This window comes from Monodelphis domestica, chromosome 3 (genome assembly GCF_027887165.1).
Source record: "Monodelphis domestica isolate mMonDom1 chromosome 3, mMonDom1.pri, whole genome shotgun sequence".
NCBI classification, from domain to species: Eukaryota; Metazoa; Chordata; class Mammalia; order Didelphimorphia; family Didelphidae; genus Monodelphis; species Monodelphis domestica.
Genome location: NC_077229.1, coordinates 516011136 through 516026278, shown reverse-complemented (window position 1 = coordinate 516026278; position 15143 = coordinate 516011136). Strand labels below are relative to the sequence as shown.

Genomic DNA, 15143 nt, shown 5'->3' with positions numbered 1-15143 from the left:
GTTGGTGTTTGCATTAGGATGTTCATTTAGAGTCTACATCCCCAGCCATATCCCCTCAACCCATGTATTCAAGCAGTTGTTTTTTCTTCTGTGTTTCTACTCCCACAGTTTTTCCTCTGAATGTGAATAGTGTTATTTCTCGTAGATCCCTCCAAGTTGTTCAGGGTCATTGCATTGCCACTAATGGAGAAGTCCTTTACATTCAGTTGTACCACAGTGTATCAGTCTCTGTGTACAATGTTCTCCTGGTTCTGCTCCTCTCGCTCTGCATCACTTCCTGGAGGTTGTTCCAGTCTCCATGCTCCATGGAATTCCTCCACTTTATTATTCCTTTTTTGCACAATAGTATTCCATCACCAACATATACCACAATGTGTTCAGCCATTCCCCAATGGAAGGGCATCCCCTCATTTTCCAATTTTTTGCCACCACAAAGAGCACAACTATGAATATTCTTGTACAAGTCTTTTTCCTTTAGTCCAGAGATTCTTAAACCATCTTCTTGTTTCATGGAATCATTGCTTCTTTAAATTCATTCTAATTTTCATGTAGTCTTATTGGTTAGATAAAGTTTTATACCTCTTGTGCCAAGCTATTTATTATCCTTTTAGTTCCTCCCATATCTCTCATCTCTCTTCTAATCTTCCCAAATACTTGTTTCTTTTCCTCTAGAGCTCTCATTTCATTTATGTAAATATAATTTTTAATTTGTAAAAAAACACCTTTCGCTTCCTCTCTCCTAGGAATTTTACTTGAAATTGTGCCCAAGCCGTGTTGTTCTTTGAGGTTCTGCTTGTATATGTTTTGGAGTTGTTTTCTTCTTCTCCATTTATGTCTTAAGCATCCTTACCTTCATAATAGCTCCTTATAGCAGATTTTTTTTTGTTAGCTCTTTCTTTCAGCGTTGCTTCATACCTTTGGATTTTGTGGTAGGGCAGTATTAAAGTCAGAGCCACAAGCTGCTGCTTCTGGATTTGATCCTTACTCAGTACACAGTGCACATGATTACTCCTTGCCCTGGGCTGCCACTGTTAGTCCCAGGACCCTTCCTCCATCTCCTTCCCCATCCACACTGGATCTGTGACACAGCCCTTGTTAGTGAGTGACTGAGCTTCCAGGTAGCACCTGTTCTTATTGCAGAAATTCAGGCCCATTTGTGTCAGGTGTGGGACCTCTTCTTGCCTTGGTATATATTACATATGGGCAGACAGGCCTTTATTCAGACTCTGTACTTGATTGAACAAATTCTGCAGAGCCATTCCTGGCTAGACTCCATCCCCACTGTATGTAGGTTCTCACTGACCTAGGCTAGGAAAAAATGACTGTGTGATTTTTTTTTCCTTAAGCTTCCTCATCAATACTCAGCCTGATAGGTTTTCTAGATCCTTGTGAAAGAGCTATAGGAAAGAACTCAGCTGTATTTCTTCTTGCTATTTTGCCCTCTTGGCTTTGCCTTCCACCTTTTTTCCCTACTGCAAAAAAATGTTGCTGTACATACTCTGTCATATTGGACGTTGACGTAATTGGGATACCTGGCCAATCGTTGGATCTCTAGCCCTAAGGGTATGAATAATTTGGTAACTTTCATTCCATCATTAAACATTGCTTTTCAGAATGTTTGGGCCATTTCATAGTTCCACCAACAGTATATTAATATGACTGATTTTACGGAGCCCCTTCAAGATTATTTCTTCCTTTTATTCCATTTGCCAATTTGGTAGTTAAGAAATAAAAGCTCGGGATTATTTGATTTGTACTTCTCATTATTGTTGATTCGGAGCACTTAAAAATATTGTTGATAATTTACAGCCCTTCTTATAAAACTCTCTCCCCTTTGATCATTTATCTTTTGGAGAATGCCACATAACCAAGTGAATTTTTTTTTTCCAGGAACCACATAATGCAAATTCACAATAAGTCAGGGTAAACTCAAAGCTCCAAGTCAATAACAGGATCCCAGAATGTTCAAGTTTTAAGGGACCTCAGGAGCCATGTAGAACAACTCATACTCAAAAAGAAGCCTCAGTATGACATTCCTAACAAATGATTATCCATTCTTTGATTGAAAACCTCCAGAAAACACAAGGTCACTGTCCCTGGAGCAAGTGTTTCCATTTTTGGACAACTTCAGTTCATTCTTCCTTTAATGTAGCCTACATTTTCAAGTTCAAAATGATTTTAAAATGGATAGAACTTCTTCACCTTATTAGCAAAGGGAATGTTTACAAAGCCTATATATATTTCAGAAAACCAAAAAATCCCTCACAAATATGTGCATATACTAATCACGTTTGTGTCTTCTTGGTCTGTCTTTTAGGTTGATGGGACTGAAGTTTCATGTCAGGTGGATACTTCCAAGAAGCAACTCACCTGTCATATTGGCTATCCTTCGGTCAAGAGTGGCCAGCAGGTACTCCTAGCATCTTATTTACAATTTTTTGCCAATGTGCTTTATCTTCAATGCTCCTACGTCTTCATCAAGTACTTCTGATTATTAATCATCATCAATTGTGAGTTAGAAGCTAGATTTTACAGGAGACAAGTAAAGGAAAATAATTTTCATCATTCTAAACTAGTTCTGTAGTTGATGTTTTTCTTTAAATGCTTATTTGAATTGGATGTTAGGATTTTCCATGCATACTATTTTGGGGAATAATAATACAGTCTCTGTTTTCTATATTCAGACATAATCTATGTCTAAGTACTGTGCCATCTAAATTCACTTGTGAAGACGCCAGACAGGAAAATCCAAAACTTATCTCCTAACACAAACTCAAACATAGAGCTAAGAAGATAAATTCAGGGGATTGTTTGTAATATCAGTTGAGGGGTGGGATGGGGAGAAAAGATAATTTTGGAGGTGAAGTGACACATGACACCTTAGTTTGGAATGACAAGAACATGACAAATTTCAACATCTTGATGTAGATCAAATTTAGAATCAGATTGGCATCTTTTGTCTTTTTGTAAAATATTTTGCTGATTGAGTGGTTTATGAAAACTTCTCTGGGATTCATTTATGTATACACTTATTTTTTTTGGATTTTATTTTTATAGGTAACTTTTTATGTAAACTTTGACTTCAATTTCCAAAATCTTCAGAATTTGGCACTTGTCAATTTTCAAGCTTCCAGGTAAAACATCATCAATTGTGAGTTAGAAGCTAGATGTTACATTTAAAGTAGCCTCTTAATTTTTTACCCTATTTTTTGAAATAGTGAGAGCCAAGAAGAGAATGAGTCAGACAATGCAGTCAACTTTAAAATCCGCTTACTGTATGATGCCGAAGTCCATTTGACAAGGTATGTGGCATTACCAAGGTTTACCATTGTTGTGTCTACAATATATTGTTTAATCAAATGGTTAGTGTGCCCATTAATGAAGAGTTCTTTACTTCCGTTAAATAAACTGCCTTTCTGTATTAAGAGTTAATATGAAACACCTTTGCTGAAGTCAACCAACTTGTCACTGGGTAGGTTTTGAGTGATTCATCACTGAAGTTTGTGATTTATTCAGTCTTAAGTTACTGTTAGGGGCCTTATACCCACTGACTGTGTCATACCCCCAACAGTATGCTTCCAAGTTTCTACCAGCTACCACCACCTCCTAACTACATCAATAAAGAGGATGGGAATGTAAGCATTGCCAGTAGCTACCATCTATGTGTCTGAAACCCAGAACTGTATTCTTTAATGTAGAAACAGTATCTTGTGCATACCGTAAGCATTCATTTTAGGGTTGAGACTTAATCTAAATTTAATTGGTTGCCAGGGAATATCCCAAATAAAATACCCAAGTCAGTTTGGAAATTTTATGGTGGTTTAATTAATATAGAGAGAAGAAATTAAGAAGAAGACAGAGGGAAAGGGTATAGGATTTTTCCTGCCTAGCCTGAGCCAGGGGGAATTCAAAGACCTTCATCATGAGGTCGTTTCAGAAGATTAGATGCTTCCTAAGAGGATAGTGTTTTGGAAGGTAAAGGAGAAAGGAATCAGCCTAAATTCTGAGAGAGCTCAGAGAAGACACCTCATCTGAACTAGGTTACTAGGCTTTCCCCAGAAGTGTATCAAGGACACTCACCACCAAACCCAGACAATATCTTCCACCAAGCCAAGACGCCAAGACCTCAGCACGCTGCTGCCAGTCACCTCTCCGCTCAACGAGGCCGGAGAGAAGAAGTGATGCCAAATATATAGACTGTTTTTACATCACTTTCCTGCATCTCACATGTACCAATGGTAACTTAAGCTTGACTTAGGACAGTCCAGGGGTCTGTCAGTTGTTTCTGATTTGTCATTTGCTAGCATATGTCTGTCATAGGCCATCCTTTTCAATACTTAATCCTTAAGTAGGGGTGTAGACATTCCTGTTTTGTTAGACTAAGTGGGATGGAGTAAATCCACCCTACTTAGTGGTGAAGGTATGATTGATGACTAAATAAATGAATATCATGGTTGTACAAAACTTGGGTTGAACATGAAAAGATATGAGAAGTCCAAGGGAAAAATTCATTATTGCTTTTTCTTTCTGAAATGGAAACCTGTAGAGCAGGGCAGAAGACTTTTGGCTGATGATAGCCACAGTGAACATTTAAGGAGACTTTTGTTATTGAGTGAGCATCACACCCATTATGAAAATCTTTGTGGTTTATACCATCTGCTTCTCTCGTTCAGAAGTGACTTGGCAGCCTGAATGTACCACAGATGTGTTCAAGTCAATGCCCATTAAATTTGGGGTCAATAGCACCATAAAACACATAGATCACTGCTCTCAATCTGTTCAAACACTCAAGTAAACTTCTAGCAAAGTTGGATGCCCTCCCCAAAGCCAGTGAGGCTAATTCCATCAGTGCTATCCCATGAGCCAAGTGTCTAGAGATTACAGATATACTTCTTTATCCCAGCCCCTAAAGGACCAGATATCTAGCTGGTTGGTGATGGGAGGAAGCCAAAAGCCTTAAATAGAGTATAGAACATCTCATCTTAAAGTTGAAATATGAATAGCTGTGAGAAAATGGTTCCAGAATAAATTGTAAATTTGGACATAAATGGAAACAAAAGTAAGTCTAAGTTAGTGCACTAATCACTTAGAAATCACTAGTAGAATTGCCACTGTCACACTGTACCATCATTGTTAAACAATTGAGGTCAAGTGTGTCCACTACAGATGGTTAGTATCAAATCATTTGTTTGTTTGTTTTGCAAAAATCCAGGTGGTAATCTACGAGAAAAAGCACTATCCACACTCAGAGGAAACACTGTGGGAGTAGAAACACTGAAGAAAAACAAATGCTTGAATACATGGGTCAAAGGGATATGGTTGGGGATGTAGACTCTAAATGAACATCCTAGTGCAAAATCAACAACATGGAAATAGGTTCTGATCAAGGACACAATGAAATTGCACATCTGCTATGGGAAGGGGGGGGGGGAGGGAGGGAAATAATGTGATTCTTGTAACCAAGGAATAATATTCTAAATTGACTAAATAAACTAATTCAAATGGGAAAAAACATCCAGGTGGTCAGAGCACTGGTCTTGGAGTCTAAAGACCTGTATTCAAGTAGCAAATGATATTTAATAATAGTCAGTTGACTTTTAGTAAAACAGCCTCTTTGAGTCTCAGTTTTCTTTATTTAAAAAAATAATTAAAGGATCACAGATCTAGAATCAGAAGAGACCTCAGATGTTTGGACATAGTCCAGCTCCCTCCGTTTATAGATGAATCAACTGAGGCCAAAGACTATTGAATGACTTGTTGAGATCACATAGATATTCAGCATCATAGCTGAGATTTGAACCTAGTCTTCTGATGTGAGAGATTGTCCTCTTTCCACTGTAACACTCCTAACACAGTAAGCCTCCTACTCATGGGTACCTACCTCATGATTCTTTCATGATCAAAGAACTTTGTAAACCTTAAAGCACTATGTATATTTATAGATACCATATTCACACACTAATGCTGTTATTAGTGTATAAATATGAACTACTATGTTTTCCTTGTAGGAGATGAATAGATAAAGGGGGAAAACATTAAGGAGTGTTCCTTCCTAAAGTATTTACACATCCAAATTTGTCTTCTAGGACTCTAGAAAGAAGTAGGCAACTTCTTTCTGAGCTGTCTAACTCTATAAAAATTCCTTTAAAAAATTACTTACAATTAAGATTTGAGCAATGCTAAGTCTGGAATTGCATTCTAGAACCATCGTGGATGCACTACAGAAGAAACTTTGCTTCTGCTTTCTTAAAAGAAGCTTCCAGAACCAGATGAGTGTCTGATAAAGGGGATTCTTCATCTATTTTTTTGTATCACAGGCTCCTTAGGTATTAATGGACTTGTAGACCCATTCTATAAACTCTGACTCATTCTCAGAACTATGTTTTAAATTCACAAAATACTTAGCATTACAAAGGAAACCAATTATTTTGAAATACAATGTCAAAATAGTAAAAACAGTTAACAAAGCCAATATATTGAAACTAACTATATTGAAAATTTGAAATACAATTATCTAACTTTTTTAATATTAATGAAATCCAATTTGAGAACCTTTGCCTTAGGGCAAAGGGAGTGAGAAAATGTGTTCCAACCTGCATTCACCCTGGAATTTTAATACTGCAAAAATTGATATAGTAAATGGATTTTTTCTTGCCAATAGTACTTTATTGGGTATTGGGAAACCTGAGTTTAAGTCCTAGCTCTGCTACTACCTGTGTGACTTTGAGAAATAATTTCTCTTCTCTGGATCCATTTTCTCACCTGTTAATAAATCTTTAACCTTCTTCCCAGATCTATTATTCTCTGAAATCATGTTTAAAGCCACATAGTTTATAATCAGTAAAATCATTTATCCATTCATTAGTGTAACAGCAACATAGATTTATGATTGGGGAAGATGGCAGATGCCATCATCAAATTCCATAATTTTACAGATGAGGAAACTGAGGCTCAGGAAGGTTAAAGAGTTTATCTATTGATCCAGAATCAGGATTGGAATTCAGGTCTCTGACACTATATCTGGGGCTCTTTCCATTGCACCATGGTACTCTTTTATAGCTACTGAATGAACATTATTTGAGAATCTAAAAATGCAGAATTCCACAATGGTATAGCAATCCTGCAAAATGTGCTAGTACTGTGTCCAACAGGAAAAAGTAATGGTAACTGCTCTAGGAGAGCTTTTACTTGTTAATACAATAAGGTCATGGTTTTAAAAGTAGGTAATGTGGTAGAACACAAGGGATACTGGACTATGAATCACAAGGTGTAGATTCTTCTAGTTGACAGTGGGACGCTAAGTAACCTTGAATATGTCATTTAATTTCTGGACCCCTTAGTTTTCATTTAAAAAAAAGATAATTTCTAAGGTTACTTTTGGCTTTAAAATTCGTAATTTTAAATTTATATTTTTTCTCATTCAGCATACATTAGTGCATCTTAAATAAAGTTTTAGCAGAAACATGAGGAAGAGGCAGCCATTTCAAAAGAGGTTTCTTTGGTCCTAAATTATGTCATGTAAAGAAGATAACAGGGGACTTGAAATGAAGTTTCTTTTCATTTATTTATGAAGCTCCTTGAATTCCTGCATATTAAATGTATTCTTTACTATTAACCTGACCTTGAAAATATGTAAATGAAAAAAAATTAGTCTTTAATAGCAGGTATTGAACAAAAATGTCTGATTTTAAAAATCATCCTTTAACAGGTCTACCAATATCAATTTTTATGAAGTCCTTTCTCATGGCAATGTTTCCTCCACCGTGAAGACTTTTGATGAAATTGGCCCCATTTTCACTTTTTCACTTAAGGTAAGGTGGCTGTGAATATGGGGAAGCAAAAAGAGAATGGTGAGAAGTAAGGAATAGCCCAACAGCATTAAAACAAATAAATGTGTTTTTTTAAAGCTAGAGAGAATCACATATAGAAGAGAAGAATATTAAAAAATACAATAAAAAGAATATAGGCAGCCGAAAACAAGGACTAGATGTACATAAAGGTATATGTGCTCTAAGAGGAAATCATTGTGGTTGTAGCTTTAAGTTCAACGTTTTTTAAAGGAAATGTACGCACACTTTGATTCTACTGGGGGTTCTTTTTTTGTGGTAGACTCTGGGTCGGAGTAAGAAAGCAACATCACTAATGCCTAGATACCACTGTTGTTTGTAATAAACTTAGCAGTTGCTCACAAATGGAGATTCCTTCAAAGTCATGTTTCATGCTGATTTTTTTGTAAGTAGCCAAGCAAGTGTCAGCAGCTAAATTCTGAGAAAAACCAAACAAAAACTTGATTATTTTATAGATCCTAGAAATCAATCGAATTCTTTCCTCCTACCAACAAAAATCTCATATTGTTTTATAAATTAGGAGAACTTAAGCTTTTGAACTAGCTTTGGACCACTGAGAATGCCCTTTGACTTGTAGTCCAGTTTCCATCATCTAAAAAATATGAATAAATCATCTGAAAATTGAAGACTGGCTGAACACATGATGGCAATAAATGTTATGAAATCTTATAATACAGTTAATAGTCACAGACATGAGAACTAAAGCAAATAAGAACATATTTAAAGGAAAGGGTGCAAAATGAAGGAGATCTAAAAGATAAGTTAATTGTCATTTAAATCAACTATGTGAAAGAAAGATGTATAGACAAATGCAGAGATGAATAAATATAAGGGCACTGGAATGGATAGGGAAGTAATTGGCAATTTTTAATATATATATTTCCATTCTGAAACTTATGTTTTAAGTATAAATAGATATAAATCTTGGGTGTCCTAAAGAACAATTAAATTATTTTATATAGAATATTAAAGTTATTCCAAAACTTTTTATATTATAAATTATTACAATTTCATTTATTTCTTTATTTGTTTGTTTATTTGTTTGTTTGTTTTTAAAAACCCTTACCTTCCATCTTAGAATCAATACTGTGTATTGGTTCCAAGGCAGAAGAGTGGCAAGGGCTAGGCAATGGGGGTTAAATGACTTGCCCAGGGTCACCTAGCTAGGAAGTATCTGTGGCCAGATTTAACCCAGGACCTCCCATCCCTGGACCTGGCTCTCAATCCACTCATCCACCCAGCTGCACCCTGTTGTTACTATTTTAAAGCAGTTTAGAGCTTAAAATTGCACTAAGACTTTTGGAACATTTATTTTTAGTTCTCAATTGATTATATTATGAAAATGGGTACATCTGTCATATATTTACTTTGCTATATCACACCATTACTATCAATTAAAAATATATAATGCCTTTTTGTTGTTAAACCTTTACCTTCTGACTTAGAATACATACTAAGTATTGGTTTTAAGACAGAAGAGTGGTAAGAGCTAGGCAACTAGGGTTAAATGACTTACCCATGCTCATATAGCTAGGAAGTATCTCAGTTCAAATTTGAACCCAAGACCTCTCATCTTCAAGCCTGTTGCTCTATCTACTGAGTCATCTAGCTGCTCCAGTTAATCTCTTTAAAGTACTTTGGTAACATCACAGAGAAAGTGATTTGTAGACATGGATATATGCATAGATACAAGAGAGGACTTTAAAGCAATAAGACCAATTTTCTTATAAGGCTTATGGAATTGTTCTCATTACTTACTGTCACATTATGAGTTTTGCAAGTCAAAGTGTGAACAATCACAGAACCTTTTTTTTTTTTAAATGTAGGTCACAACGGGAAACATTCCAGTACCCATGGCTTCTATAACTATCTCCATTCCTCAGTACACCAAAGAAAATAATGCATTGATGTACCTGACAGGAGTGCACACAGCCCAGGTGATTAGTTCAAATATACCCCATGATATCTTTGGTTGATTATGAATAAAGGAAGGAAAAAAGGGAAGAAGGAAGGAAGGAAGGAAGGAAGGAAGAAAGAAAGAAAGAAAGAAAGAAAGAAAGAAAGAAAGAAAGAAAGAAAGAAAGAAAGAAAGAAAGAAAGAAAGAAAGAAAGAAAGAAAGAAAGAAAGAAAGAAAGAAAGAAAGAAAGAAAGAAAGAAAGGAAAGAAAGAAAGAAAGAAAGAAAGAAAGAAAGAAAGAAAGAAAGAAAGAAAGAAAGAAAGAAAGAAAGAAAGAAAGAAAGACTTCCAATTTAGCATTCTTTTTAACCATACTGCTTTTCTTCTCTATTCTTGATAGAGTTTGTGTTTACCCCAAGCAGATAACTTTATCCAAGGACTATGAAAGTAATGACTAGGTGAAAACTCTGTATCTCTTTCTGCCATATTTTTGGAAAGCAAGACTCTTCTAAATGCTAGGATAAATGCTTTCTAAATGCCTTCCAATACTGGAGCATGTGTATGTGATTTGGGAAAGAGGCCAGTGCCACTTAAGCAGCCCAAATGCTAATTATTTGGAAATGGATTTCAAATTTCAGAGAGACCTTAGAAGTATGGAACCCAAACCCAATATTCAGGAATGTGAAGAGTACAGAAATCATTCCAAGCCCTTGCATCATCACCACAAGGCTTTATTCTTAGCAGAGCCTTGTTAAAAGGAAAGTGAATGAACTGAGTGATAGGGAGATGTGAGTTTCTAGATCTCCTCAGCAAGGCTCTTTGGCAGATGCTACCTTCTGGCCAGTTTCTCGACTTTTCACTTAGCCCAATCCATCTTGTTGGCATAATGTAGCGATCATCAGCATTGGAGACAAGTTCTGATTCTTCCTCAGGAGGTTGAGTGGTTGTTTGACCTTGCCATTTAATCTTTTCAGCCTAACTTTCTTCATTTGCAAAATACAGATAATGATAACACCTATCTCAAAGGGTTATTGGGAGACTCAAATGAGAATATATGTAAAGCCCTTTTAAAAGCCTTGAAGGGCTAGATAAATGCTAGTTTTTTCTTATTTGTCATTAATAATATTTATTGTCTATATTTATAATTAATAGCATTCTTCCAGCTATTTAAGAAGAAGCAATTTGGAGAGGCAGGCTGATACTATGGAGACAGCACTGTTTCTGAAGTTAGAAGACTTGGGTTCAAATTCCACTTCTGATGTGGCTATGCGATTAACCAAATAACCCAACTTATACTCTGTACTTCAGTTTCTTTATCTGTAAAATGGAAGGGTTATACTAGATGACTTCTGAGATCCCTTCTAATTTTAGATTTCTGAATATATATTTACCTGCATCTAAAACAGTGTTTTCTCTTGTGAAGTGCATTATTTTAGGTATCTATAGGAAAACCCAAATCTTAGGCATTAGTATAAAAGGTATTTGACTAATTATGCTAGTATTTGAGGAACTGTCTTACCTTGCATGAGTCAGAGAGCCTGTACCATCCTTCTTCTTGCTGTGTTAAGGAATAAAGGTCAATAAAGAGCAGACTAAGGAAAGTGTACTGGTGGGAACCTGACCTATCCAATTCAAGAACTATTTCTGAACTCCTAGCTATTTGAAGAGCAGTCTATTAGGTAATCTTCACCAAAAGCAAGCAAATCAACCTTTCTCCTCTGCCTCTTTCTGTCTCCCTATTGACTCGCTTTCCCTTTATATAGTACTATTTCATACAACGTACTTTTTCCTTTTTTTTCCAATTACACGTAGAAGCAATTTTTGACAGTTGTTTTCTGACATTTTGCAATTCATATTCTCTCCCTCTATTTACCCATCCCTGAGACAGTAAATAATCTAATATAGGTTATACCAGTGGTTTCATGCAATTCATATTTCCATATTCCTCATGCCATGACAGAAGATACCTATCACACTTACAATAAAGGAAATAAAATTAAATTAAAATGGCATGCTTTGATTGCAAATCAGATTCCAACAGTTCCTTCTTTGACTGTGGAGAGCATTTTTCATCATGAGTCCTTTGAGTTTATCTTAGAACCTTGTTTTTCTGATGATAGTTTAGTCCTCCACAGTTGGTCATCATACAGTATTTCTATAACCATATGCACTGTTCTCCAGATTCTGCTCACTTCACTTTGCACCCGTTGATATAAATCATTCCAGGTCTTTCTGAACTCATCCTGTTTGTCCTTTCTTATTGCACAATAGTATTCCATTATAATCATATATCACAACTTGTTCACCCATTCCTCAGTTGATGGATACCCCTTCAGTTTCTAATTCTAGAGATGCTAAAAATGTTTTCATAAAGAAGGTCCTTTTCCCCCATCTCTGATCTCTTTGGGATACAGACTCAGTAGTGGTATTGCTAGGTCAAAGTTTTATGGGCCTTTGGGTGTGATTCCATATTGCTCTCTAGAATGATTGTTCATTGTTGTCATAGGTTGTCATAGTTCTACCAACAGTATTTCAGTGTCCCAATTTTCCCACATCTTCTCCAACAATATATCATTTTTCTTTTTGGTCATCTTAACCAATCTGATCACACAAAATATTTTTAAATTATTTTCTCCATATTATATATCAATATAATTTTTAATTATTGTGTTCTGACAGTTGGTGATCCATGTTCTTTTTCTCCTTCAGATAAAGTCTTAATGAAAACCATTTTTCTTTGTAAGTTGGAATGACCAATTGTGATTTGTCACTTTCTAGGACAGTGATATAAGTTGTACTGCAGAAATAAATCCACTAAAAATAGGAGAAACACCTTACTCAGTGTCATTTAAGAAAGAAAACTTCCGAGATATTAAAGAATTGGTGAGTAGAACACATTTTGATGATTATCTAAGAACCATAATTGTTTCTACTTTAGCATCACAAATGTTTTTGCTTTCTTTTTTGCCTCATTTCAAAGGACTGTTCTTTTCTATTCATTTATGAGTAGTCAACAAATATTTATTAGCAGATATTAATGATATTGTCATACGACTTATTTCTCTTTAAAACTAGTATGAGTTGGAGTTTAGAGAGAGAATATCTGAGTTCATTTGTTGTTTTAAATTAACAGTTAATGCAAACTAGATGTAGGTGATTTTTACTTCCTGTTATTGACAGATATGCTCAAATTCAGATAATTTAAGAACCTAATGCATCTTGCCCTTGTATGTCCATGCCCATTGAAGTCATCAACAAGTATTAGGTGCTTATTGTGTGCCAGGCACTATGCTAAGCACTGAGAATACAAAGACAAGAAAAAAATTAAGATAGCCCCTCCCCTCAAGGGGCTTACATTCCTGGTTTCAAATCTGGCCTCAGACACTTCCTATCTGCATGACTCTGGGCATGTCACTTAAAATGGTTTGCCTAGCCCTTGCCCTTCTGTCTTAGAGTTGTTACTAAGACAGAAAGTAAGGATGAAAAAAAAAATAATATTTTATTTTAAGAGTGTAGCCTATATTAAGTAGGGAGCTTATATTTGGAGCAGTACAAATGAGCATTTTATGTAATTGTATGCATAAGTACTCAAACATAAACTTAGATTGATAAATATTAGGACATCTACAACTAAGTATTTTACTTTTAGGTGATTATTTCCAGAAGTCATCCTAAATCTATTTTCTTTCCTATGAACCCTTCCAACCTCAAAGAATTGCCAAACTGCATCATGTAGCAAAGTCACCTGCCAGCTAAGAGAACTCACAACGAAAGAAGAATACTTTGTGAATGTGTCTACCAGAATTTGGAATGGAACTTTTGCAGTGGTGAGTAGAGGCCGTGTTTACGGGGTATAACTGGCGAGATAGAAATATGCAGAAATAGAAAAGTCAGTGTCAGTGTTCTCCATTTTACATGGAAAGCATTACTGCTAATGTAAACAATGATCATAGTACCATAGTTAATTCAGAATCTAGATTTCATGGTTTTCCATCTCCATTTTATAATGAAAAATAAGTTGGTTAAAGGGACATGGGAGACCTGCCAACACTGCCCAGTTTTTGAGTAAGACTAAAGTAGAGTGGAAGGGTTAAATTCCACTATAAACTAGTCCACATTTAATTAATCTGTGACTACATCAACTCTTTTCCATCTAATTAAAAAAAATTTTTGAACAAAGGAAAGGTAGCTTGGTATATGGAACAAAGATCCAGACTTAAAGCCAAGAAGACATGAGTTCCAGTCCCACCACAGACATATGTTGTCTGTGTGATCCTGGGCAAGTCACTTATCTATTCAATGCTCTAGGTAGCTTTCTAAGAGTAGCAGTTGCATTAGTGGAATATCCTTACCCAAGTTCTATCTGCCAATAAATCGAGGATCTAGTGTTTATTTCTTTTATGAACTAATTATATTAAACAGAGTTTTTAATATGCAAAGAAAAAAAAAGAAAAATTGTGTGTACAATTTTGAACTTGTTATATAGTTAAAAAAATTTTTTTAAAACCTTTACAAGAAGTCTGAGAATCAATACTGTGTATTGGTTCCAAGGCAGAAGAGTGGTAAGGCCTAGGCAAGGGGGGTTAAGTGACTTGCCCAGGGTCACACAGCTAGGAAGTATCTGAGACTTCAGTTGAAACCAGGACCTCCTGTCCCTGGGCCTGACTGTCAGTCTACTAAGCCACCTAGATGCCCTGATGTAGTTTCTTTTTAAAAGGCTACATGAATTTTCACTGAAAGTCACTCCAGAATCAATAATCTTATAGTATGATGGGAGAAAATGGACAAAAGAAAGGAAGGTTTTAGGATCATGGACTCATATATGAGAAAAAGGGATAGATTCGGCAAAGAATACCTGAAGGTAAACAGTTTTTGTAAAAGGAAGAGGAAGAGGAATCATGCAGTTTAGAACCTCAACAAGAGCAAAATAGGAAGGAGATATTTCAATAGTTATTTACTCAATTTGATTTATATGAATAACCAAACCAAACAGTTGTGATGGAAAATATAATTTGGGCTCCAAATGACTAGATATGTCTGACCATACTAATGAAATTACCAAAACGTCTAGTTTTCCTTTCATTTTGTGCTTTGTATATGGCCAGAAAGTAATTAGGGAAGAGACATTGCCCTAAAGGAATTTCAAGAGGTTAGAACTAGAAAGAAATGTAGAGATCATGAAATGTAATCCCCTTTCTGAGTCTAACTGAAGCCCAGGAGGTAGATCTCAGGACACATAGTAGCAGAGGAGGACATCCTAAATTTGAAGAGAATTCCCAGGGGCAACAGTTTCGAATTGACTTCTCGTCATGATCTTAAATCAGTAAAATGTAACCTAATGTCTGGAATCAGAGAAGTGACAGGCTCACGATTTGATCCTAGTCATGGTCACACCTTTA

General features: G+C 35.7%; 1 protein-coding gene across 1 annotated transcript in view; it reads left to right on the top strand.

Annotated features, from left to right (window-relative positions):
* Positions 1 to 15143, top strand: part of ITGA2 (integrin subunit alpha 2) — a 124235-nt gene that overhangs the window by 86924 nt on the left and 22168 nt on the right. The window contains exons 21-27 of the mRNA XM_007486290.3: positions 2318 to 2410; positions 3058 to 3134; positions 3219 to 3302; positions 7709 to 7811; positions 9674 to 9784; positions 12523 to 12627; positions 13458 to 13571. Coding sequence (XP_007486352.2) covers positions 2318 to 2410; positions 3058 to 3134; positions 3219 to 3302; positions 7709 to 7811; positions 9674 to 9784; positions 12523 to 12627; positions 13458 to 13571 — 687 coding nt within the window. The remainder of the gene's footprint in view (positions 1 to 2317; positions 2411 to 3057; positions 3135 to 3218; positions 3303 to 7708; positions 7812 to 9673; positions 9785 to 12522; positions 12628 to 13457; positions 13572 to 15143) is intronic.